Source organism: Symphalangus syndactylus, chromosome 2, assembly GCF_028878055.3.
Source record: "Symphalangus syndactylus isolate Jambi chromosome 2, NHGRI_mSymSyn1-v2.1_pri, whole genome shotgun sequence".
Classification (NCBI taxonomy): domain Eukaryota; kingdom Metazoa; phylum Chordata; class Mammalia; order Primates; family Hylobatidae; genus Symphalangus; species Symphalangus syndactylus.
Window position 1 is genome coordinate 130444143 of NC_072424.2, and position 23330 is coordinate 130467472.

Genomic DNA, 23330 nt, shown 5'->3' on the forward strand with positions numbered 1-23330 from the left:
TATTTCTCAATTCTGTATACATTTAATTCAAGGTGCTGTAGCTGAGAGTTTAGAGTCTTCCTTTCCATGTCAGTAGGGGATGAGGACACACACACACACACACACACACACACACACACACAATCCTGTTATCCTAAAAGCAGTTTTGGAGGTGGCTGAGAGGAGAGAACTTAGGAACTTGGCTGAGGAAATGATGAAAAGGACATTGTTTTGTGTCTCAGGAACCATGTGGAATTCCAAGATAAGAAAAACAGTTGCTAATTTGAGTATAAAAGCAGGAAACATGATACACTTATTTCCTTTTATGCGAACACAAGTATATGAGGGGTTGTGTAAAAATTATTTTTCTCTTGCTGTACTACAAAGATAGAATCAAACTGCTTTTTTTCGACATACTGGTTTTTCTTTCTCTTTTTCTTCTCTTTCTTCTATTTCTTGTGGATATTATGGCTAATAACACAACAAGTTTAGGGAGTCCATGGCCAGAAAACTTTTGGGGTAAGGTGTTTTCTTTTACTGTTTAAAATTTAAAATTAGGATGTAAGAAATGCACTGCGTGATTATTAAAACATTGAAAATCTCTGAGACATTTTGTTTACTATAACGTGATTACTTAAACTTTTCATGTTTATTAACAGAAATCTATTTCATACGTTTAGCAGAAATATATTTATAGATATAAATATATACTTACACTTTATATGTCTTTATAGTGTTCTATGAAGATATTCAAGAAGAATCTGGGTATTAAGTACAGATTTTGGCTAGTGTCACAAAATATGATTAGGAAATAATGAGGATAAAAATAAAAAGCATAAGGTGGAGGTAATTCCTGCTTAGAATATGGCATGTAGATTGTGTCGGAAAAATTAACTTTCATTTGTTTGAAGGTTATAGATTGTATATTTTATTTTACGAAACCGAGATTTTCCATAGAGGCTATTTTCACTTATGTTGTGAATGTTACATGCTTTAATTTCCAAAGTGAATCCTAATAACATCTGTACTTAAATGAGTGAATTTAAAGTGCAATAACACAGGTAAAATAAATGAATGACTTTAGAGTATAACAAATAAAATATGGAATAATGAAATTTGAGAAAACTATAGTAGAAAAGATTAAGTGGAAATAACATCATGTGTAACATTCAATGGAATTCTATCACGGGGGGCGGGGGGACAGAACAATATAAAAGTATTTTTTGGAGTATTTTTTGTCTGAGTCCAGCCACAGCTAACAGTCAAGTGTTCCCTGATGTTGACAATGGGACTGTGCTGAGGTCAAAACTCAGTTGCTCCAGGTTAGAGGTACAAAGAAGAAGGGCTCACATGGGAAGTTGACATATACTCTTGGGTTCAGGGAAATTTTTATATTAAAGGAGGCAATTTAAATTAAATTCAGAAAAGCACTTTAATGAAGAAAATAGTATATATGAACAGATCTGTTTATATGCCCAGAACAAGCTTTTAATCCTCTCAGTGAACAATTCAGACTTTCCGCTGTGATTCAAGGTGGGGTTTTGGGAACTTTCACATAAACAGTGAGCAGTAGTGGCCGACTTTTCCCAGCAATCTGTATGTCTACCATCACAGAAATCTGCATGAAAAGAATTCACTCCAGTCCTTTAACCTATGTGCTTTCTTAGATGAAAAATATGGGGACAAATATTTATTGGTTTTAAAAGATATTAAAAATTCAGCATAAGAAAAAAAAGAATTAACTCATTCTTTTTTTCTCACCTACATTTATGTTTGCTGGAAGACTGAAAAGGAAGGATATTGGTGAGCTTCTAATAAATTTATGTAACAAAATTAAGAAGAAGAAAATAGATTATTCTAGTACATTGTAAAGAAAGGCTTTGGTAATGGGTTATTTTAGGTAGCTAGCACTAGACAGAAGCCTTTGAATTGTGGATGTCTGATTATATGCTTGTTGAAATATTATTTGCTGTCCTCACTTACAGAGAATATAAGTGCTAAATATACACTGAAAAAGAGCTAGAGTCTGTCTAAATCTAATTCATCATTATAAAAATGTTATCTGTATAAATTATTCAAAAGTAAAGTAGTTTTTGCAAAAATTAATATATAGAAGCCAATCTATTTTTTTAAACCATTCAAAATTAAATTTAAGCTTTGCTTAAAAAAACAAATCATTATTCACTGACTAAAACATTAAAATAAACTTGATATTAATAAGAGAATGTTTAGTTGGAGTCCACCTATTGATTCTGAAAATTTAGATATTTTTAATATGGAAATCTGTGCTTAAGAGGGAATTAAAACCTATTATTTCAAAGACAAATACTAGTTTTTCCTTTCTGTTGTTATGTGACTGTAATGAAAATTAGATGAAAATAATGAAAACCAGAAAGGGGAGTGTTACATTGATAAACATTAACAAAGCCAATGGAAATACGGAGAGCAGATGTAATGTTTGATGATTTTAGGAAAATATATAAAAGATTGTATTATTGCTTCTGGGGTAAAAATATGAAGTATAAAATGTGAATAAAAATATAAACATATAAAATGTATACATTCCCTGAAATATAAATGTCAATCTTTTAAATTTCCATTGCTTTTTTGTATCTAAATTGATGTCTATTTTGACCACTGACTCCTCAAAAATATTATTTTGAGAATCTTGTACAATGCAGTGTAATGCATTGTTATTGCTTCCAAAATCAGTCATCTGCTTGGCACATTGAATTTGAAAAATAAAGAAAAATAGCTTAGAAAAGGAAAACTTGTACATTAAACCATATAAATTGCTCAGACGTAGCACACTTTAAGGTACAGAAAAAGTTGTTTTCCCAATATAACTTTTATGGTTTACTTTAATGAGCGCTGAATGATGGCATAATAATATCGGGTTATTACCAAAAACAATAGCTTGCATTTTCATAGCTATCATCCACTAAAACTTCCTAAAGGTGTGCAAGCATTTAAGTGCAAGGGTTGGCAACAAAGTTAGCCTGAAAGTGACAACACAGATGCAGACTATCACCTTCCACTCCCTATTTTTGCTTTCTTTAATGCACTTACTTTCTCTATAAACATTCCCATAAAAGCTGCAGGAAACCTGGCCCGTGAAAATTTGCCATGTCCTCCTCTAAGGCAATAGGAGACAAATACTGAACTCAGTTATTCTCTTAGTACTTGAGAGTCCTGTGGAAGACGTAGTTTTGGTTGTTTCTGCTGCCTTATTCTGCATTTTTTTCCTTATGGCTAGCATTGTGAAAAGTTGGGGGAAGATATGGTTGCAGGAGTTTGCATTTATTCACTTAATTCTCACCAAAAGTACAATGTCTGTCTCAAAAGGATTACGATCTTGGAGGCAGTTATGCGTCTATACATATGCACATACAAACCTATATAGTTGTGGAATAATACAAGATAACATATGATAAAACAGCAATGGTTGATAAGATGAGTTAAAACAATATAAGCTGGGCGCGGTGGCTCAAGCCTGTAATCCCAGCACTTTGGGAGGCCGAGGCGGGCGGATCACGAGGTCAGGAGATCGAGACCATCCTGGCTAACATGGTGAAACCTCGTCTCTACTAAAAATATAAAAAAAAAATTAGCCGGGCATGGTGGCGGGCGCCTGTAGTCCCAGCTACTCGGGAGGCTGAGGCAGGAGAATGGCGTGAACCCTGGAGGCGGAGCTTGCAGTGAGCTGAGATCGCGCCTCTGCACTCCAGCCTGGGTGACAGAGCAAGACTCTGTCTCAAAAAAAAACAAAAACAAAAACAAAAAAACCAAAAACCAATATATGGCAGAAATAATCCCTAAATCATTCTCAGAAAAAAAATGAGGTGCTATCTGTTCTTAGAAAGATAAATTTCAGACAGGGAGATAATTCTAAGAAGGACATTCTAGTCATTCATTTTTTTCCCTCATCAACTCATTCTCATTCAGTTCATTAGTTCACTCAGAAGCGTTCACTGACCATATTAGGCAATGTGTTAGGAGTCAGTGACACAAATAAGGCATTTCAAGAGGTTTGGGGAGCTCAGGAAAAATGTCACCAGCAAATATGCAGAAGTAAAAACACCCAGGCATGTTTGTGGAGAAACGAACGGCTTGACTAGAGAGTGTGTGTGTGGTTGTTTCAGGGACATAGTTGGTAAGGCAGGTTGGAGCCAGATTTCTGCAAGATTTTGAATGTCAGTATAAAAGTTTGATCTAATTTAACCTGATCACTTGCAATCCAGTGATTTATAATCTCTCCATATTCCTCCCTTTGGGAATTTTCTTTAAGGTTGGAGAGGGTGTGTGGATGGGTGGAGGGGTGGAGGGATTATATTCTGTGTATTGGAGAGAGGGGACCTTTGGTGCTTGGTCAAGTTCTGGCCTCTGCTGACATCTACTGACATGTATTTCTCATCAGCTTTTGAGACATTGCCCTTTTTCTGATTTTCACTGCCAAAATCTCCTACTATAAAATCTGGCTCACATGATCTGTGTAATATTAGCTAACAGCATGGCTTTTCCTTTCTGTAAATCCCTCTGGTCTACTGGCCCTTATTCAGGTACTTCTCCATCTGTCTCAATGGCACAGAACAATTTTCAATATTGTCCCATAACCCTAGAGCTGCAGGAGCCTTCCTTAGGAGGTTGGGCTACATCAGGTGCCCTTGGCCTGGATGCAATAACACCATGTCCCCTACTCCCTACCTCACTTTCTTATCTGCCCTTCAGATACCCAGGGGTTCTCCGAGCGGCTTGCCAACTTTCCCAGGAAGCTGGAAATGAGTACCAGTTCCTCTGGGATTCCCTAATCAATCTGTAGCTCATCACAGGGAGGGATGGAGAGTGATGCTTCCCTTCTCCAAAACCCTTACAGGTCAAATTCTATATAGCTCTTCTCTTTGTCTCCCCAAAGCTCCTCCACTTTAGATGCATGGAAATTGACTCACAGGCCATGGTTTATTCTTTCCTATACTGTTTATGATAACAAGTTATGTTCTTAAGTCTTTTAGGCTCTTAGCATTTAGAAACTGAACCAAAGCAAAAATACTCAAAGCACTCTTTTCTATTTTGAAATATCCAACTATTGCAGTAAAAATGTTGGCTTTCAAACTAGTATTTATTCTATATGTTTAAAAAATTATTTAGTAATTTAAATGTGAAGCATTGACTTTTCTTTTTTCTATGCATCCTTGCTAACAGACTTAATTCTCTCTAAGGTAATTGATGAGATGCAGGGTTATGAACTGATTTGTTGGGGATCAAGTGCTGTCAAGAGGAGGGATCCCTAGCTACTAGCAGCAAATACTGTCCTTTGGCCTGTAGAAAAATATGGCTCTTAAGGACCACCCCAGCAGACGGGCATAGGATGTTCCCAAAGAAGTTAAGAGGGGAACAGGTTTATGGCCTGGGCATATGTCCCAAGAATTTCCACTATATCTTCCCCAAATTTGGAAACAAATACTGTTTCTCAAATTCACTTTTTCAATTTGTATTTTAAAAAGAAATGTCTGTGTTGCATATTAAGAGTCTATTCATTAGTTTCCCTATCTCAGTTACCTGGAAAGTTTGAAAAACAAACATTTACAAATGCTTGTCTTCAAAATGCATCAGAATTACTAAGAATTATGAAAACTCATCTCTCACTGGACTCCATGCTCAGAGATTATGATTCAATAGATGTGAGATGGAGCCCATAAGACTGGACTTTTTAATACATGCCTGACCTCAAACTTCTGCATCTAAATTCATGAGAGAAAGTGGCCTATAACTGTCATTTCTCTGATAGCTTTGTCAGGTATCAATGTTAGGCAAGCCTTGTAAAAGAAATTGGGACGTTTCCCCTACTTTTCTATTACTGGGAAAAGTTTGTATAAGATGGCATTGTTTATTGTTTAAGTGCTTGGGAAAATTTCTTATCGTAACTATATGTAGTATTTTCAATTGGAGGGTTTTAAATGGCACATTCCATTTCTTTAACAATGGTGAACTACTCAGATTTTCTATCAATTCTGTTAGTTAAGGGAGTTTGTGTTTTCCAGGAATTTGACCATTTGAATTAAATTTCAAAATATATTGCTTAAATGTTGTTTATGCCATTCTCATTAGTTTTTCAACATTTTATTATGAAAATGTTCAAACATACATAAATATTTGAAGAATTCTACAGTGAACACCCATATACCTTACCATCTGAATTCTATCTGTAACATTTTTATAATACTCATTTTCTTTGTCATTCTATTAGTCAATATATTTCAAAGTAAACTAAAGACATCAATACAGTTCCCCCTAATTAGTATGCATATCATTAACAGGAATTCAATTATGTTTTACAACTCTTTTTGTTTTAAAGTCAAATTTACATACGATGAAACATATAAGGTGAATAAAAATGAAGTGTACAAATCATAACAGAACATTTGTTGAATTTTGACACACACGCTTGAGTAACCCAAAGCCCAATCAAGATACATAATCACTGGCCCAAAAAGTTTCCAAATGCCCCCTCCCAGTCTAAAGGCTTTAAGACTTTAAAATTTTAGCTTTCATATTTAGGATCCATAATTGTCCACTTCAAATTAAATTTTTGCATATAGTGTAGAAATTGAGGGATTGTTTTCATATTGATAGCCAGCTTTTTCTGCACAATTTCTTGAAAATATTTTCTGTTTTTTTTTTTATTTTATTTTATTTTTGAGACAGGGTCTCACTCTGTCATGCGGGTGGAGTGTGGTGCAGACATCTTGCATACATTTTGTAAAAAAAGATTCCTAGGTATGTTATGCTTAATGATGCTATTGTAATGGTGTAATTATACTTTCCAGTTGTTTGCTGCTAGTATATAAACATATTTTTATAGGTATGTCTTAAATTCTGCAATCTTGCTTAATATAATTTGTAGTTAGATTTTAGAATGCATAAGATTTTCAATATAAAAAACAAGCTAATAGCTGAGTGCATTGATGTGTGCCTGTAGTCTCGGTTACTTGGAGACTGAGGCGGGAGGGTCATTTGAGCCCAAAACTTTGAGACCAGCCTGGATGACATAGTAAGTCCCTGTCTCCAAAATCTCTTAAAAACTAAATCAATCAATCAAGCTAATAGATTTATTTATATCCTGTCCCAATTCTTTGTATTATAATTATTACATATTAAATCTATATAAACTACACATTTCATATGAAAATATTTTAATTTTTGCTCTAACTAGAAAAAAATGTATTTTAAAGAAATTGAGGGAAAAGAGTCTTCTATATTTACTCTGATACTATTTCTGATTGTCTCAATTTCTTCTTAAAGATCCCATTTTTCATTTTCCCCAGACTAAGGATTTTCTTCAGCACATGTTTTAGTGTAGGTGTGCTGGTGATTAATTTCAATTCTGTTTCACCTGAAAGAGTATTTATTTCACTATTATACTTCAGGGATACTTTTGCTGTATATAAAATTCTGAGTTGACAGCTTTTTTAAATCACTTTAAAATATCATTGTTTCTTATTAAAAGTGAGTAGTTATTCAAATAATTGTCTTTTATGAATGTAATATTATTATTATTGGCTGTGTTCAAGTTTTTTTGTTAACCTTTGATCTTCAGCTGTTTGACTATGATGTGCATAGTTCTTTATATATATTCTGCTTGATGTTACTGAGACTCCTGATTTGTAGATTAATTTGTTTCACTAATTTTGAAAAATTTCAACCTCATTTATTCAAAATGTTTTTGCTCCATTCACCCTTTCCTCTGTTCTGGGGATTATAATTGCACATCTGTTAAATATTTTTATATAGTTCCACAAGTCTTAGAGGCTTGCTTTTTCCCCCCAATATTTTTCTCCATTTTTCAGATTGGATAAGTTCTATTAATACACCTTTAAGTTGGCTGATTCTTTTCTCTCTCATTTTAATTTCACTGTTAAGCTCATGGTATAAATTTTTTTTAGTTCTCATTTTTTTAGTTTTAGAATATCCATTTTGTTATTTCTGATAGTTTCTATTTCTTTGCTGAAATTTCCTATCATATTATTCATTGTGAGTGTTAAGAAATCATTGAACATGGACATATGAGTTGCTTTAAAATTTTTGTCTGCAAATTATATCTGGGTCATCTTCAAGTCTGTTTTTGTTAACTGTCTTTTCTCTTGAGAATGGGTCACATTTTCCTGTTTCTTCATGTGCCAAGTAATTTCATATTGTATCTTGAACATTTTGAATGGATTCTGCTGTATTACCCTGAAGAGTGTTATGATGTATGTTTTTCCCCCTAGTTTATTTTCACAGGCAAATAACTCTGTGGAACTACAACTACAGAAACCTATAAAGCCTGTCCCTTGGGCGGCAGCTTAAATCTCACTTTAGTTTATTTTTTTTCTCTAGTGCTGTTTGTAATATGTCCTGTATATGTGTGATTCAGGAGTCAACCAAAGATATGTGAAATGTTTATAAATAAAATTTGGGGATTCTCCTCTCTGGCTTTCTCTTCTCCAGGATTTCCCTCTCACATTCTTAGCAGCTCTTGTTTCCACAGTCTCTGTCCTTTGTTTCTCAAGATCAGAAACAGTGCAGGTTTTTGACTGTAGCTTTACCTGTCCCAGACTGGAAGCTTCCCTCAGGTTAAAAGTTTTGAAAACTGGAGCTTGACAAGTACTTGCTGTTCTTTTCTTCCAGGTCTCAACCCCTCTCTAGTAGCTACAAGCATTTGGTCATTCTTAAGGCCTTTAGGTAGAATTTTTTTTTTGTATTGTTTTCAGTGTTCATAGTCATTATTACTTGAAAGGGTCAGTTCATAAAAACTGATTTGGAATCCTAGCTTGATGTTTTTATTGCCTGTATAATCTGTTCTAATGTCACGTTTCTTACTCTTGATATTGGTGATTTTCTCTCTTTCTCTCTGTCTCTTTCTCTTGCTCCTGCCCGCTCTTTTTCCTTCTTTCTCTTTCTCTCCTCTTTCCATCCTTGTCATTCCAATTAGTATTTTATTAATTTTTATTAGATTTTTTTCATATCTGGCTTTGATAATTTCCTCTATTTTTTCTTTTTCTTTTTTTTTTTTGCCCCTGTTTCATTAAGTTCTGCTTTCTCTTATTTACTGTATGCTACTTTACTTATGTTTCAGCTAGTGATCTTTTCTTAGCTTCTTAATATGGAAACCGAAGTAATTGATTTTTTAGGCTTTCTTATTTTAAAATGTATACCTATAAAGCTATAAATGTTCTTATGAATGTGGCTTTAGGCACATCTCACATGTTTTGATATTTCACAATTTTATCAGAATTCAGTTAAAATATTTTATAATTTTCATTAGATATTTTATTTAATTATCTTAATAGAGCCTCAATCTCTGCTGAAAACTTTTAACTTGTTAATTTTTTAAACACATTAATCAACAGTTATTTTAATATTTTTGTCAGATAATTCAAATATCTTCATAACTTACAGATATTTTTCCATTTTCTATTTGTTCTTTTAGTTTTTGTTTACTTTGTCTTGCCTCTTAGGATGACTTGTAATTTATTATTTATAGCACATATATATAATAACATTATTAGGTATATATAAATTTATTTAAATATATTACTTTCTATTTTATATATATGTATAAAACTTTCCTTCTGGCAGTTAGGGGAAGATCTCCTCAGTCCAACTTGGGATTGCTCTATATTTTTATCTTTGTGAGGTCTGGTCTTTTTCCTGTTTACCATTAATCTTAGGTAGTAGATCCTAGGGGGCCTAATTCCAGATTCTGGCATGTTTCCTAGGGTCCAACTTCCTTGGCAGCCTCTGAACACCAACTTATGTTTTCTAAGCTTACTGATAGTACACAGCATTCTACTCAGATATTTTTGTTTCTCTTTACAGATTATTGTGATGAAAGATTTTCTTTTCTCCTGGAATTTGCTCCTTTGATTTAACAGTTTTAATAAGTCTCTGATGGCTTCAAACAAATTTAAGAAAATATTTTATTCTCCATTGTACTCTTGCTCTCAGTGGTTTGATACATGTTAGTCTATCATATACAGAAAGGGGTGTGCTACCTTGATACTTTTGAATTTGCCCTCACCTCTAGCAATACTGTTAACTAATTATATTCAGAATATGGCTTGTGCTTTATAATTTTGATCAAAACTACTTTCAAATCTCCAAGCCTTTTGTTTATTTGACCACTACCATTCACAAAAAGGCATCTACAATTTATTTTTTCCATGAAGCTTTTTTAAGCATTCCAGATATATGTTATCCTCCTGTCTTTCAAATATAATGACATTTTCAGCTCATAATGCTTATGCAATTCATTCACATTTCCTTAAAGAGTATAAATTAATGAATGTAGTTTCCATTAACCAGGAAGGAAAAAAGAAAAACAAGAGTTCCATTTAGGATTCAGAGGTGGGACAGGGTGTCATTTTAGGTAGAGCAGCCAGGGTAGGCCTCAATGAGAAAGTTACATATGAACAAAAGACCTGAAATTAACCACACAGATAGCTGAGGAAATAATTTTAGGAATAGATTACAACCAGGGATGGGCCCTAAGTCAGGAGCCAGCCCATCTGATGTACTTAAGGAATAGTGAGGAGGGAAGTGCAGACAGAGCTGAGTGACCCAGAGGAAGAGTAGAGGAGATGGGCTCAGATAATTGGGAGCCTATCAAGTAGGGTCTTCTAGGACATTCTTAGGCATTTGCTTTTATTCTGGGAGAAGTGGAGGATTTAGAATGGAAGAGTGATATGATTTGACTTACATTTTAAAATGTTCTCTCTGACTACTGCATTGAGCACATTGTTGGGGTGTGAGGGACATGGCAAGGACAGAAGCAGGAAGACCATATTCCAGGTCACAGATGTGGGAATGTGGCCACTTGGATCAGTGAAGTCGCAGAGTGGGTAGTGAGAAGTTGAATTCTGGATTTTTTTTTTTGTTTGTGAAAACAGACCCAATAAGATGTTCTGGCAGATGAGATATAATGGAAAATACTCCTTGGCTGTTTAAATTATTATAATCAATCAAATTTCTATGCCCTAAATATTATTCTCCCTAAAAATCCTTTTTGTCAAAAGTAGTTCTATTGCCTGAACCATTCTCCTATACACTCTACGATACCAAGGACTTCATGGTCTGCTTTGGTGAACGTTGAACTTATGATTCTTACAACTGCAAAGGGTTTTTGAATGTTTTAAACAGTGTTTCATTCTGCCGTCACTGATCAAATCACTTTCAGAATTGGAATGATTCAACTCAAGGCCACTAGATGGTGAACTCTACTAAATTTTAATACGAGTGGATGGAATTTGAGGTATTGATTATATTTACTAAAAGTCATACTTAATATTACAACATTAAAATTGGAAGACACGAATGTGGCTGTTATTATCAGGCCAAGAAGGGTCAAATGACTTGAGGAAATTACACAACTATTAGCAGTAAGAGCCAGTGTTCATTGAGGCTTGTTATGTGCCATCTGCTTGCTAGTTTTGTAGGTACGTATTACAAATTAAGATGACATATATTTAATTTATATGGCATACCTTACAAATGTTAGAGTTTTTTCCTTCTGCTTTCAAAAGAAAAGTTACATTTTTAAAAGTAATCATTTGGTCTCCTAAGTTGCATTATATTGCAATTATAAGAAGAAAGATTATGGCTCATTTTTCTTCTCCTAAGATTGTTGAGAAGTAAGAAGGCATATCATTTTTTAAAAAGCAATATCTTTGCCAATGTCTTTTTTTTCAGTTACATTTTCTTCTACACTAGGTTTTAAAAAAGGCTCCCAAAATACATTGTCAAAAGTCTGCCAGAATGGAATTACATATATGAAAATTTAAAGCTGTATGACCAGTAGATGCTGCTTTCATCACACAGTTTCTAAATTCTAGTGTGGGCAGGTCAGAAAAATCATTAACTATAATTAAATGAAAAAAAATGTGTATGAAAGAACACCCCTGTTACTTGACTCAACATCTCTTTCTCATTGCCTTTCTGCATTTCTACATTTGCCTTTGCTGTTTGGACTTAAGGGAGCTTAAGAAGATAGATAAGCATTTTACCATATATCTCAGGAAGTCTTAGAAATTCTTCTGTCAGCAGTATTATTTGTAGGTGTTTTAATATTCTGCAAGGTACAAGAATTAGTGCAATGATTTCTGATATGGTTTGGCTGTGTCCCCACCCAAATCTCATTTTGAATTCCCACATGTTGTGGGAGGGACCCGGTGGGAGGTAATTGAATCATGGGGGCAGGAATTTCCTGTGCTGTTCTCGTGATACTGAGTAAGTCTCACGAGATCTGATGGTTATTATAAGGGGGAGTTTTCCTGCATAAGCTCTCTTTGTCTCCTGCTATCCATGCAAGATGTGGCTTGCTCCTGCTTGTCTTCCACCAGGATTGTGAGGCCTCCCCAGCCATGTGGAAATGTAAGTCCAGTTAAACCTCTTTCTTTTATAAATTGCCCAGTCTCAGGTATGTCTTTATCAGCACCATGAAAACAGATAATACAATTTCTAAAGTGTGTATTTTACTGACTTTATGGATTAAGAAGTCATTTTCATGATACGCGTACTCTACTGAGCAAAAATTAAACAAATCCATATCAAAAGCAATGTTTTTGTAATTTTTATAATTTCTGTTGCACCCCCATCTTATCCTACTTTATATTCATTCAAAATTTAAATAGCCTATTATTGTGTGTATATATTATTCTTATGATTCTCACGTACATTTTAAATTCATTATTTAATCCTTTTTGGATATCTATATAACCCAATATTTGATGATATTTTAAGTCATTTCTCCAAATTTTGGGCATAGACAATAGGTTTACAGTATCAAATCAAAGTATTACCAAGCCACAGATCGTTTTAAATAGGTTTGTTGTCAAATTCCTCTCATGGAAATATTGTTATAGTTTTAGTGCCACAAAAATAATCTTTTTACTTCCCAAACTGAAACTTGTCATTTAAGAAGAGTGTGATGGTCCAATATATTCTATAATAACTTGTCCATTAGAGTTTGGATATTATCCTAGTTTTCTTACATCAGAACAATAATATATTTTGGAAATAAAACAGTCATCTGAAATATATATTTCTCACTCCATGTATTTTTGTTGTTTTTGCTAATATACTCAATGGCTGTAGTTTATTTAATTAATTTATTTTTACTTTTTATAGAGACAGGTCCCATTATGTTGCCCAGGCTGGTCTGGGCTCAAGCGATCCTCTCACCTCGGCCTCGCAATGTGCTGGGATTATAGGCATGAGCCACTGCGCCTGGCCTCAATCTCAATAATAGACAAGAAATTATTTTTCATTGATTGTGTATTTAAATAGTTTCTATTTTTTTCTCGAGTCTAAAGTTTGCTATTATTCCACTATGAATAAGATTTATATTGGGAATATCTGATTTGTCAGAAGGTGAGCGGCTCAAAGGGCATACACAGAGACCATGTATAAGGACTCTTGTAACCTTTAAGTGCTTTCATTGAGTAACTGAATATATTTTCTCCTTTCAGATTCTGGTTTAACTCCATTTTGCTGAAATCAAGGAAATATCTTTTTTTAAATTTTATCTATTATGCCTGCTTATATACTGAGATATTTAGCGTCTTCAGTCAGACTCTAGTAGTGGTTAGGTACATTTACACACAATACAAGGACATATACTTTGTAAATTTGAGTATTTGTCTTCTCATTTATATCATACACGAGTGTAACTAATAGTTCCCTAACCAGTGATATTGCCAATTAATTATTACAATAAATCAAGTGTTAATTCTACCACATAAACCTTACCTTCTGTTTCAATATCTATAAAATGAGGAATTTATGTCCAACACATTTTCAAGAGCTTGTTTTAGCTGAAACTCTATTTCTATGAGTCCATAGCTGAACTTGTTGATATTTAAAAGTCTCCACTAAAGGCTATTGATTCACGGAAATGTATCTGTAGAACACAACAATATTATTTAACCACCATTCTCTCAACTATTTCTGTTCATAACAGGCTACAAGATATTCTGGTATTGAATCGACCAATTTTTATGCAGTTCATATTGCTCATTTTCATTTTAGATTAATATTTTCTTACCTTACACTTAGAAAATAAATAAGCAATTTAGCTATTAATTAAGATGTTTTGGTCTCAAATCCTCACTTGACCTTCACCAGGTGTGGGACTATGGGCTTGTTACTTACCTCTCAGTAGCCACAACTATTAAATGGGAATAACGCTAGCATTTCCTTTATTGGGATGCTTGAGGATTAAGTGACATAATACGCTAAAAAATGTGCCTGGGAACTTTGCATAAAGTCATTGCTTTAGAGAATGTTGATATAACTATTTGTACAGATAATTGTGAAAGTAGGACACAATAAATGTAGCTTTTCCACAGGAGATAAATGTGACAATATATGGTGGAAGGACACTGAACTATATACTAAAATTAGACAGCAGTGATTATTCTTTGTAGTTATTAACATTAGTTTGTTTTGCTATTTCTGCATTCTAGGTAGTCTACATATTATCATAGATTACAACAATATGCTAAAAAGAACCTTGGCAATCATAAAATCTAACTCCTTTATATATATGTATAATGAAATCAGTGGGTCTAAACAAATTCCCTAAAAATCACAAAACATATTAGGAACAGAGCTGAGTTTGGAACCCTGTATCAGAGAGCTTTTGCCATGTAACAATCCACCCCCAAACACAGTAGCTTAAAATAATAATAATTTGCTTAGCTCACAATCCTGTGGATTGGGAATTTGAGATGAAATCAGCTTGGTATATTTTCTGCTGGTCTTTGCTCATGTGTCACAGTCATTTGGTGAGTTGACTAGCATCTGAATTATCTAGGATGATGCCATTCATATGTCCAGGTTAGCAGGCTCTTTGTTAGGGCAGTAGGGGTTCCTGGGCCATGTGTCTCTCATCATCTGGCAGGCTAGTCTGGCCTTATTTATATGCTGACAATGGCAGGGGTCCCAAGAGAAGGAAGGGTGGATGCTGAGCCTCTTGTAGCTTAGGCTTGAACTTGTATAGCTTCAATTCCATTGCATCCTACTCGTCAAAGCAAGTCATAAAGGTCGCCCAGATTCAAGGGGTGGGGAAATAGACTCTATCTCTTGATGGGAGGAACAGCAAAACGTTTGTGGCTATTTTCTCCCCCTCTTCCCTAGTCTCACAACACCCATCAGCTAATTTTCAGGCTATGGCTCTCTCAATACAGACTACCTAGATAAGCAATTAGATATGATAGCTTACCTTTCTACTTAGCAGTAACTCATTTTTGTCTAGGAAATGTAGGAGTCTTTATTGAAGATGTGATACTTGAAGGTAGAGCTTGAAGAGTGAGTTTTCCAGACAGAAGATTAAAAAATTGAATTCAGATATAAGGACAAATATGTGGAAAAGCACAGAGTTTTTGAGAGAACGACAGGCTTTGGTACAGTGAGAAACCAACATGACTTGTGGGTTAGATCATGGTGGGGAAATGTTAGGAACAATAGGTTAGATCATGGAGGGGAAATGTGGGGGATCAACAGGCTGGGGGAGTCTTCTAATATCCACAATTTTTCTTTGCAAAGTGGTGTGATGAGGGGAGACTCAGTTACCCAGTTTCATACAAGAATATGTATTTAGTTTACAAGAGGCAGTAAGGTAGCATTTCCATTAGGAAAAGGCATTTTTCTCCCCAGAAAGGGAAATCTGAACAAATTACAAGTTCTATGAATTCCAGAATACTGGTATGCAGCTGAGACTCTATGGAGGTTCAGGCGACAGGAATTTCATCATCACAAGGGCATAATAGAAGCATGAGCTGGAATCTGGGAAACAAGAAAGAGCCCAGCAGTCTGCACAGGTCAAGTCATCGAAGAGTCAGAGATATAGGTGACTGTCTGGGAGTTCAGGAAATATGACATAAATCAGTCCGCTGGCCAGATGGTTCTATCCCAGCACTTCCTATCTCAGAAAGAACAAAGGAAGTGAGGCATCATGAAGACTGCAGGTGGCAGAAATCAATGTGATTGATGAAAGCAGACAGAGGAAAAGGCAACGTTAAAGTGATGACAAAATTCTTTATCAATCTGGCACATTAGTTACTACTATAACTCAAAAGGAAATCAACTTTGGGCTACATCTGCAACTCTATAAAAAATGGATGAACTAAACGCCATAGATTAATGACATCAAGTAAGACTACTTTTTTATTTCTTAAAGATGATAAAACAGGTTAAGTGACCTGGAATGCCACAGCTCAAAGTGTTATTTTGTATCTTTCTGCTTGAACAAATGGAAGCATTATCAGCTTCCATTTGTTCATATCCACCTAACACTGTCTTCTATTTCCCTAATTCAAAGTATGTTTAAATTAATCATGTATTCTATGAATTACAGTATATGTGCTGACCCTTGTTTTTAGTTGAAAACCTATTTAAAATTGATTTAGTAATTTGTTTTCTTTGTTTCAGAGGGCCTTATCATGTCCTTCACCGTATCCATGGCAATCGGGCTGGTACTTGGAGGATTTATTTGGGCTGTGTTCATTTGTCTGTCTCGAAGAAGAAGAGCTAGTGCTCCCATCTCACAGTGGAGTTCAAGCAGGAGATCTAGGTCTTCTTACACCCATGGCCTCAACAGAACTGGATTTTACCGCCACAGTGGCTGTGAACGTCGAAGCAATCTCAGCCTGGCCAGTCTCACTTTCCAGCGACAAGCTTCCCTGGAACAAGCAAATTCCTTTCCAAGAAAATCAAGTTTCAGAGCTTCTACTTTCCATCCCTTTCTGCAATGTCCACCACTTCCTGTGGAAACTGAGAGTCAGCTGGTGACTCTCCCTTCTTCCAATATCTCTCCCACCATCAGCACTTCCCACAGTCTGAGCCGTCCTGGTTACTGGTCCAGTAACAGTCTTCGAGTGGGCCTTTCAACACCACCCCCACCTGCCTATGAGTCCATCATCAAGGCATTCCCAGATTCCTGAGTAGGGTGCTTTTGGTTTTTGTTTCTTTCTTGTCTTGTCTTTTATTGAAAGGAAATCATAAATAGGCTAAACAGAATTTTGAGGGCATGGCCCAAATAACTAATGAGTTCCAAGTTGAAACATGGTTATGCAAGTTGGACATTACAACGTAAAACACATTTTCTTCAAACACGTTTTCCCTTTTGTTTCAAAGAATGTAATATTTCCCCCCAAGGGTTTTATATTTATGCATTTTGTATTAAATGTGAGGCTTATTAAAAATAGTGATTCTAATGTAAGAATCAGCTAAGATGTATTATATATATTTTGATTAAAATTAAAACTTTAGATATTTGTGGATTACAATCCTTATTTACTTCCAATGTGACTAGAAAGAGAAAAAAAATCACTGTGTCACTTTAAAGAAAAATCTAAGGAACTTGGATTTTACTTTCTTTAGAATGACAAGTGAATCATATTGACATTTTACAATCTTGGATTTTTTTTTTTTTTCCTTTGAGACAGGGTCTTGGTCCATCGCCCAGGCTGGAGTTGCAGTAGCATGATCAGGACTCACTGCAGCCTCTATCTCCCAGGCTCAAGTAATCCTCCCATCTTAGTGCCTCAAGTAGCTAGGACTACAGGGGTGCACTACCACACCAGGCTAAATTTTTTTGAATTTTAGTAGAGATGAAGTCTCACTATGTTACCCAGGCTGGTCTCAAACTCCTAAACTCAAATGATCCTCCTGCCTCGGCCTCCCAAAGTGCTGGAATTATAGGCATGAGCCACCATGCCTGGCCAATCTTGGATTTTTAATGGAATATGTGGGCACAAAACGATAGAACATAGGACATTTTAAAGTTCTTTGATTTTATCATTATAAGAAGTGTGGGTCTCAAGCACAGGAAACTGAACTCTTCTGGTGTCACCAGATGTTTCATTTTTGACACTAATTTTTTCTGGACAAACTCTTTATGTGTTTTTCCCAAGAATAGTTATCTACTTCCTTGAGGCAAAATCCTTGGATTTACTAACATGATGATTTACCTTTTCTTCACCGTTGTCGTTACATTGTTAGAAAAGCAACAGGAAAAAATCCAATTCATTTGGCCTGAAAACAAGCCTCAAGTTTAAAACCAAGCTCACATTTTTCTTAAGGGAAAAATTTTCTTTCTTAAACTTACATCTAGCAACTTGGAAAGCACTTTCTCTGGTGATCTTCTTTTGTAACTTCACCGACAAATAAGTATGAGTCACTGGGGAGAGAGTTTGTTATTGAAATAGATGTTGCCCATGAAGAATTCTCCTTCCTGGATTGACTCTTAATCATCAGGCATCATTCCTGGTTTGCTTCTCTACGAATCTCGATTCCAACTTCTCTGCAGAGTCTTTGTACAGTGATTAAGCCATGCCAGATGGTCTTTGGTGCACACAGTTATTTAAGAATCCACTTCCACAGGTGGCCGCCCTTGTAAGGAAGAATGCATCCCTAAATGTGGACACCGGAGAGCTCCGGTGGGCAGATGTCTGTGGCTGCCCTTCTCATTTAAGGACATGAGTTGGCTGGAGTATTACTCAAAAAGTCTGTGGTTCATTTCCAGTATTGTGAATATTTAGTTTATGTGGCCATTTCTTTGTTTTTTTGAACACTGGGATTTTCAGTGAAAAAGTACCCTCTTTTTCATTTCCTATTGCAGTGGTCACAGCTAATAGTGTCTGAACATGGTTCAAGAATAAGAGATTCCGTGTAGCATTTTCTTTATTATTTTCATTTCCCTTATATTATCCATCATTCCTTAAGGACAATTATTCTTAATAATGCTTGTAGAAAATGTTCTCTAATTAAACATGCCAGAAGGAACAAGTGAGGGAAAGAGGGAGCAAGAAGAAAATGGAAGAAAAAAGGAAAAAAGCTAACTGGATAACCAATTTGTTATAAGTTGGTTTTCAACAAAGATATTTAGCAGCCAAGTAAGATTTCAAGGCAATATTAACTTGGTATCAAGGCTACTTTTTTTTTTTTTTTTTACTTGCCTGTCATCCTTAATGTCTAACATGAAAAATCAGCAAAGAGTATGGTTTTTATCAAGAATTTATGTTGGGAGTAAAAACTGCTTTATATCTCCCAAATTAGGAAGAGAAGAGCAGAAATCCTCTGGGGCATTTAACCATCTGGCAGGATTGTTGTTGCACCCTTATCCCAGTTATAAGACAGTCAAAATGACTATTTCCTAAATATTGTGAGTGTATGAAATGTGAAATTAAAGCAAAAACTGGAGACTTTTAATGTTGTATTTCTTTAATTTGAAATGTTTTGTGGATTGTGAAATAAAAATAAATTGATGTCAAATTTTATTCAAAATTCATTTATGAAATAATGCCAACACTGTTCTAAAAAGCAAGCAGTCAAGAAATTACAAAATTCAGATTAAATCAGGAAAACACATTAGATGAAAAATTATACTATAGAATTTGAGCTTATTAAAATTTACTGAATAAGAAAAATCTCCTTTTTACTTTGGTATTTAAACCTAATCTAGACTATTTGTAAATGAATGGACTGAGACACAAATCCTTTTTCATATAAAAATGTATAATGGAGAAAGGGAACATCACAAATAAATTTTACAAGATTTTTTAAATTAATGCAGATGGAAGAATTAGTAAATTATTTATTTAAAACATGAACTTAGAGTCTTTTCTCATTTGCTAAATATATAATTACAGAATTATTTAATTATTTTATTTAGAGAATAAGCATTTTAAATAATGCCTGTCTAAAAACTAGAGGAAATTTGAAACAAATGTTTAGCAAATCTATGAAATAGAAAAGGGGCACTTTTTAAGAGCCAACGGGATGAAATAAATTACAAAGGAAAATATTAACAGTTTTGATTATTTAAAAAAATTTAAAATTCTGTTCATTAAAAGATAAATTTATCCAAAGTCTAAAAACAAGCAAAAACAAAAAAAGAAGAAAGAAGTTAAGTTAATATAAATATGGCAAAAATGGCCAATATCTTGAAGTTATGATTAGCACACATAACTAGATATGGAAAATACTCAGTGGTGAATAGATAAATTAGTAATGGACCAAAACAAGCAATTTACCAAAGAGAAAAATTAATTGATTTCCAAGTTTGTGGTAAAATACTGCATGTTACTACTAAGGAAGTGCCCATGTACATTTAAACAACACTCTAGTAGTTTTTTCTATCACATTAGCTAATTATTATTATTATTTGGATAGAGATGGTGTTTGCCAAGTTGGCCAGGCTGGTCTCAAACTCCTGGCTTCAAGAGATCCACCCACCTCAGCTTCCCAAAGCACTGAGATTACAGGTGTGAGCCACAATGCCCGGCCCACAATAGCTAATTATTTATGAAATAATGAATCTCTTCACTGCTGGCAAAGGTACTAAGAAGGGAGTGCTCCTACATATTTCTGGTGGCGAGGTAAACTGGTGTTGCCCTTTTGGAAGGCAGTTTGATGAAATGTATCAGGAGTCTTGCACTAGGCAGGCCACGAAGTCTCCTAGCGCCTGCCAGGTACACAGTTTTCTCTGAGAAAAATGGAGATGAACTTGTAAGGAGACCAAGCCTGCTATACTAGCCGTTGTGGGACTGAATCAGAGCATTCCGTATTAGATGTGAGTAACCGACCGAACTAGATCTGCCCTGCTTTGCGTGAGAGGGTGGGGATGAAGGGAGAGAATGGGAGAACTGCCACTGAGAGACCTCGAAGGGAAAGGAGAGACTAAAATAATAAAGACCTGGAGTAAAATGGCTGCAGTATCTTTTGAATAAACTTCCATTACTTATGATTACTCATATCTTTTTACGATGTTACAACTTGAAATAAATTCACCAGAGTGCCAGTTCAAAGAATGAGTGATGGCCGGGCACGGTGGCTCATGCCTGTAATCCCAGCACTTTGGGAGGCTGAGGCGGGCAGATCACCTGAGGTTGGGAGTTCGAGACCAGCCTGACCAACATGGAGAAACCCTGTCTACTAAAAATACAAAATTAGCCAGGCGTGGTGGTGGATGCCTGTAATCCCAGCTACTCGGGAGGCTGAGGTAGGAGAATCGCTTGAACCTGTACAGTGAGCCAAGAATGTGCAATTGCATTCCAGCCTAGGCAAGAAGAGCAAAATTCCGTCAGAAAGAAAGAAAGAAGAAAGAAAGAAAGAGAGAGAGAGGAAGGAAGGAAGGAAGGAAGGAAGGAAGGAAGGAAGGAAGGAGAAAAGAAAGAAGAAAGAAAGAAAGAAAGAGAGAGAGAGAGGAAGGAAGGAAGGAAGGAAGGAAGGAAGGAAGGAAGGAGAAAAGAAAGAAGAAAGAAAGAAAAGAAAGAAAGAAGAAAGAAAGAAAGAAGAAAAAGAAAGAAAGAAAGAAAGAAAGAAAGAAAGAAAGAAAGAAAGAAAAAAGAAGAAAGAAAGAAAGAAAGAAAGAAAGAAAGAAAGAAAGAAGAAAGAAAGAAGAAAGAAAGAAAGAAAGAAAGAAAGAAAGAAAGAAAGAAAGAAAGAAAGAAAGAAAGACTGATGATAAATAGACCCTCACAGTCTAGACACTGGGATAGTTCTACCCTCACCCAGGCAAGTGGGACCCATATCTCATGGGACCCTACACTTCAGAACACCTTCTTTGAAGTGTTCTAAATCACAGTTCAGTGTGTAGAACTGGCCAGGACTGGCAATGCCATCTGGACAGGGCACATGAGCCTAGACCAAGACCTGTGTGGATGCTAGTACTTTTTTGTTTTTTTTCTTTCCCTTTCAGGTGATCTTTGACCCTGTATCTAGCATGTCAGGTCAACCAGCTGTCTCAGGAGCTCTCCAGGACTTTTATCTGTGCGGTCTCCGTGGTTGAACCCCAGTTTCAGGAGGACAGCCTGGCAATCAGGTCACTGCTGCTGATGGGAGTGTATTCCTTTCATGGAATCACATGATACTGGACAGCCAGAATGGTACTGACATGCTGATCTGGGGTGACTTTAACTCAGAATGAAGAATCTCTGGGTGATAACTATCTAAGTACTTCTACTCAACTCACTTAAAATATTTATGGAGGCCGAGCGCGGTGGCTCACGCCTGTAATCCCAGCACTTTGGGAGGACAAGGCGGGTGGATCATGAGTTCAGGAGTTTGAGACCAGCCTGGCCAAGATGGTGAAACCCTGTCTCTACTAAAAATAAAGAAAATTAGCCAGGCATGGTGGCGGGCACCTGTAATCCCAGCTACTTGGGAGGCTCAGGCAGGAGAATCGTTTGAACCCAGGAGGCAGAGTTTGCAGTGAGCCGAGATCGCACCACTGCACTCCAGCCTGGGTGACAGAATGAGACTCAGTCTCAAAAAAAAAAAATTATGGAAAGATCACTAAACCTCATTTGTGCCCATGAATTTTGTAAAACATTTTTAACCAATTTTTAAAATACAAGATAAGGCCCTGCAAAAAATATTTGTCCAGGGCCTCACACACTGTAGCTCTGTCCCTGTGCTGAGATGATATGGGGAGACACAAAGTATGAGCCTAATCTGATTTGAAAAGCAAGTCGTCCATACTTTGTGGTTGTAAAATGCTGATCATCTCTCATCCTTGAGGTATAGACATTGTGTCTGTAACCACAGAAGAGCTTAGAATATTGTAGCTATAGCTTGAGAGTGGTTCTGAGAATTGAAGCCATGCTAGAAGAACAGATTTAATGAGATCTTCATTGTGGTGTAAGTAAAATAGAGAACAGCCATGCAAGTGCACTAGCATATGTGGTGGCTTTTGTAGGGTATGTTGGGGAAAGGATAGATGCTAGTTCCAAAATGCCTGACCAGGAGCTAGAGCTGCAGGGCCAGCAGGTGTCACTGCTGCCAGTGACAAATCCCTGCTGCCAATGGCTGTCACTCTGACACTACTGAAAAGCTACAGCAGAAATGGACACCTTTATGAACTGTGGGATTCTCAGAGTGCCAGGGACTCAGGGACTTCAAGACTGGGAAGAGTCTACTGAAAAACCAGGCTTCAGGCCCGGCGTGGTGGCTCACGCCTATAATCCCAGCACTTTGGTAGACCGAGACAAGCAGATCACTTGAGGTCAGGAATTCGAGACCAGCCTGGCCAACATGATGAAATGTGTCTCTACTCAAAATACAAAAATTAGCCAGGTGTGGTGGTGTGGGCCTGTAATCCCAGCTACTTGGGAGGCTGAGGCAGGAGAATCCCTTGAATCTAGAAGGCAGAGGTTGCAGTTAGCCGAGATCATGCCATTACACTCCAGCCTGGGCAACAGAGCGAGACTCTGTCTGAAAGAAAAATAAATAAATAAATGGAAAAAGCAGGCTTCATAGGTAAGCCTCTGCTTAGCTAAAATAGAGAACAAGAGGGCTGAAACTTAAATTAGGTT

The 23330-nt window shown here is 36.0% G+C and overlaps 1 protein-coding gene across 2 annotated transcripts; it reads left to right on the plus strand.

Annotated features, from left to right (window-relative positions):
- Positions 1-347: 347 nt before the first annotated feature.
- MYCT1 (MYC target 1) lies at positions 348-23232 on the plus strand. Of its 2 annotated transcripts, none has more exons than XM_055267638.2 (3): positions 348-498; positions 16444-16955; positions 21716-23232. In XM_055267638.2, the coding sequence occupies exons 1-2, from the start codon at positions 447-449 to the stop codon at positions 16953-16955; spliced, it is 564 nt and encodes a 187-aa protein (XP_055123613.1). In that variant the 5' UTR covers positions 348-446; the 3' UTR covers positions 21716-23232. The 2 variants fall into 2 exon arrangements, with proteins under 2 accessions (XP_055123613.1, XP_063490063.1); XM_063633993.1 differs by lacking the exon at positions 21716-23232 and adding an exon at positions 17460-19286.
- The last annotated feature ends 98 nt before the right edge of the window (positions 23233-23330 follow it).

What these genes read in the sequence shown, in the direction of transcription:
- MYCT1 (XM_055267638.2), top strand. Translation starts at nt 447, where the DNA reads ATGGCTAATAACACAACAAGTTTAGGGAGTCCATGGCCAGAAAACTTT. An exon ending in ATGGCCAGAAAACTTTTGGG is followed by an intron (nt 499 to 16,443) that starts GTAAGGTGTTTT and finishes TCTTTGTTTCAG; the next exon opens with AGGGCCTTATCATGTCCTTC.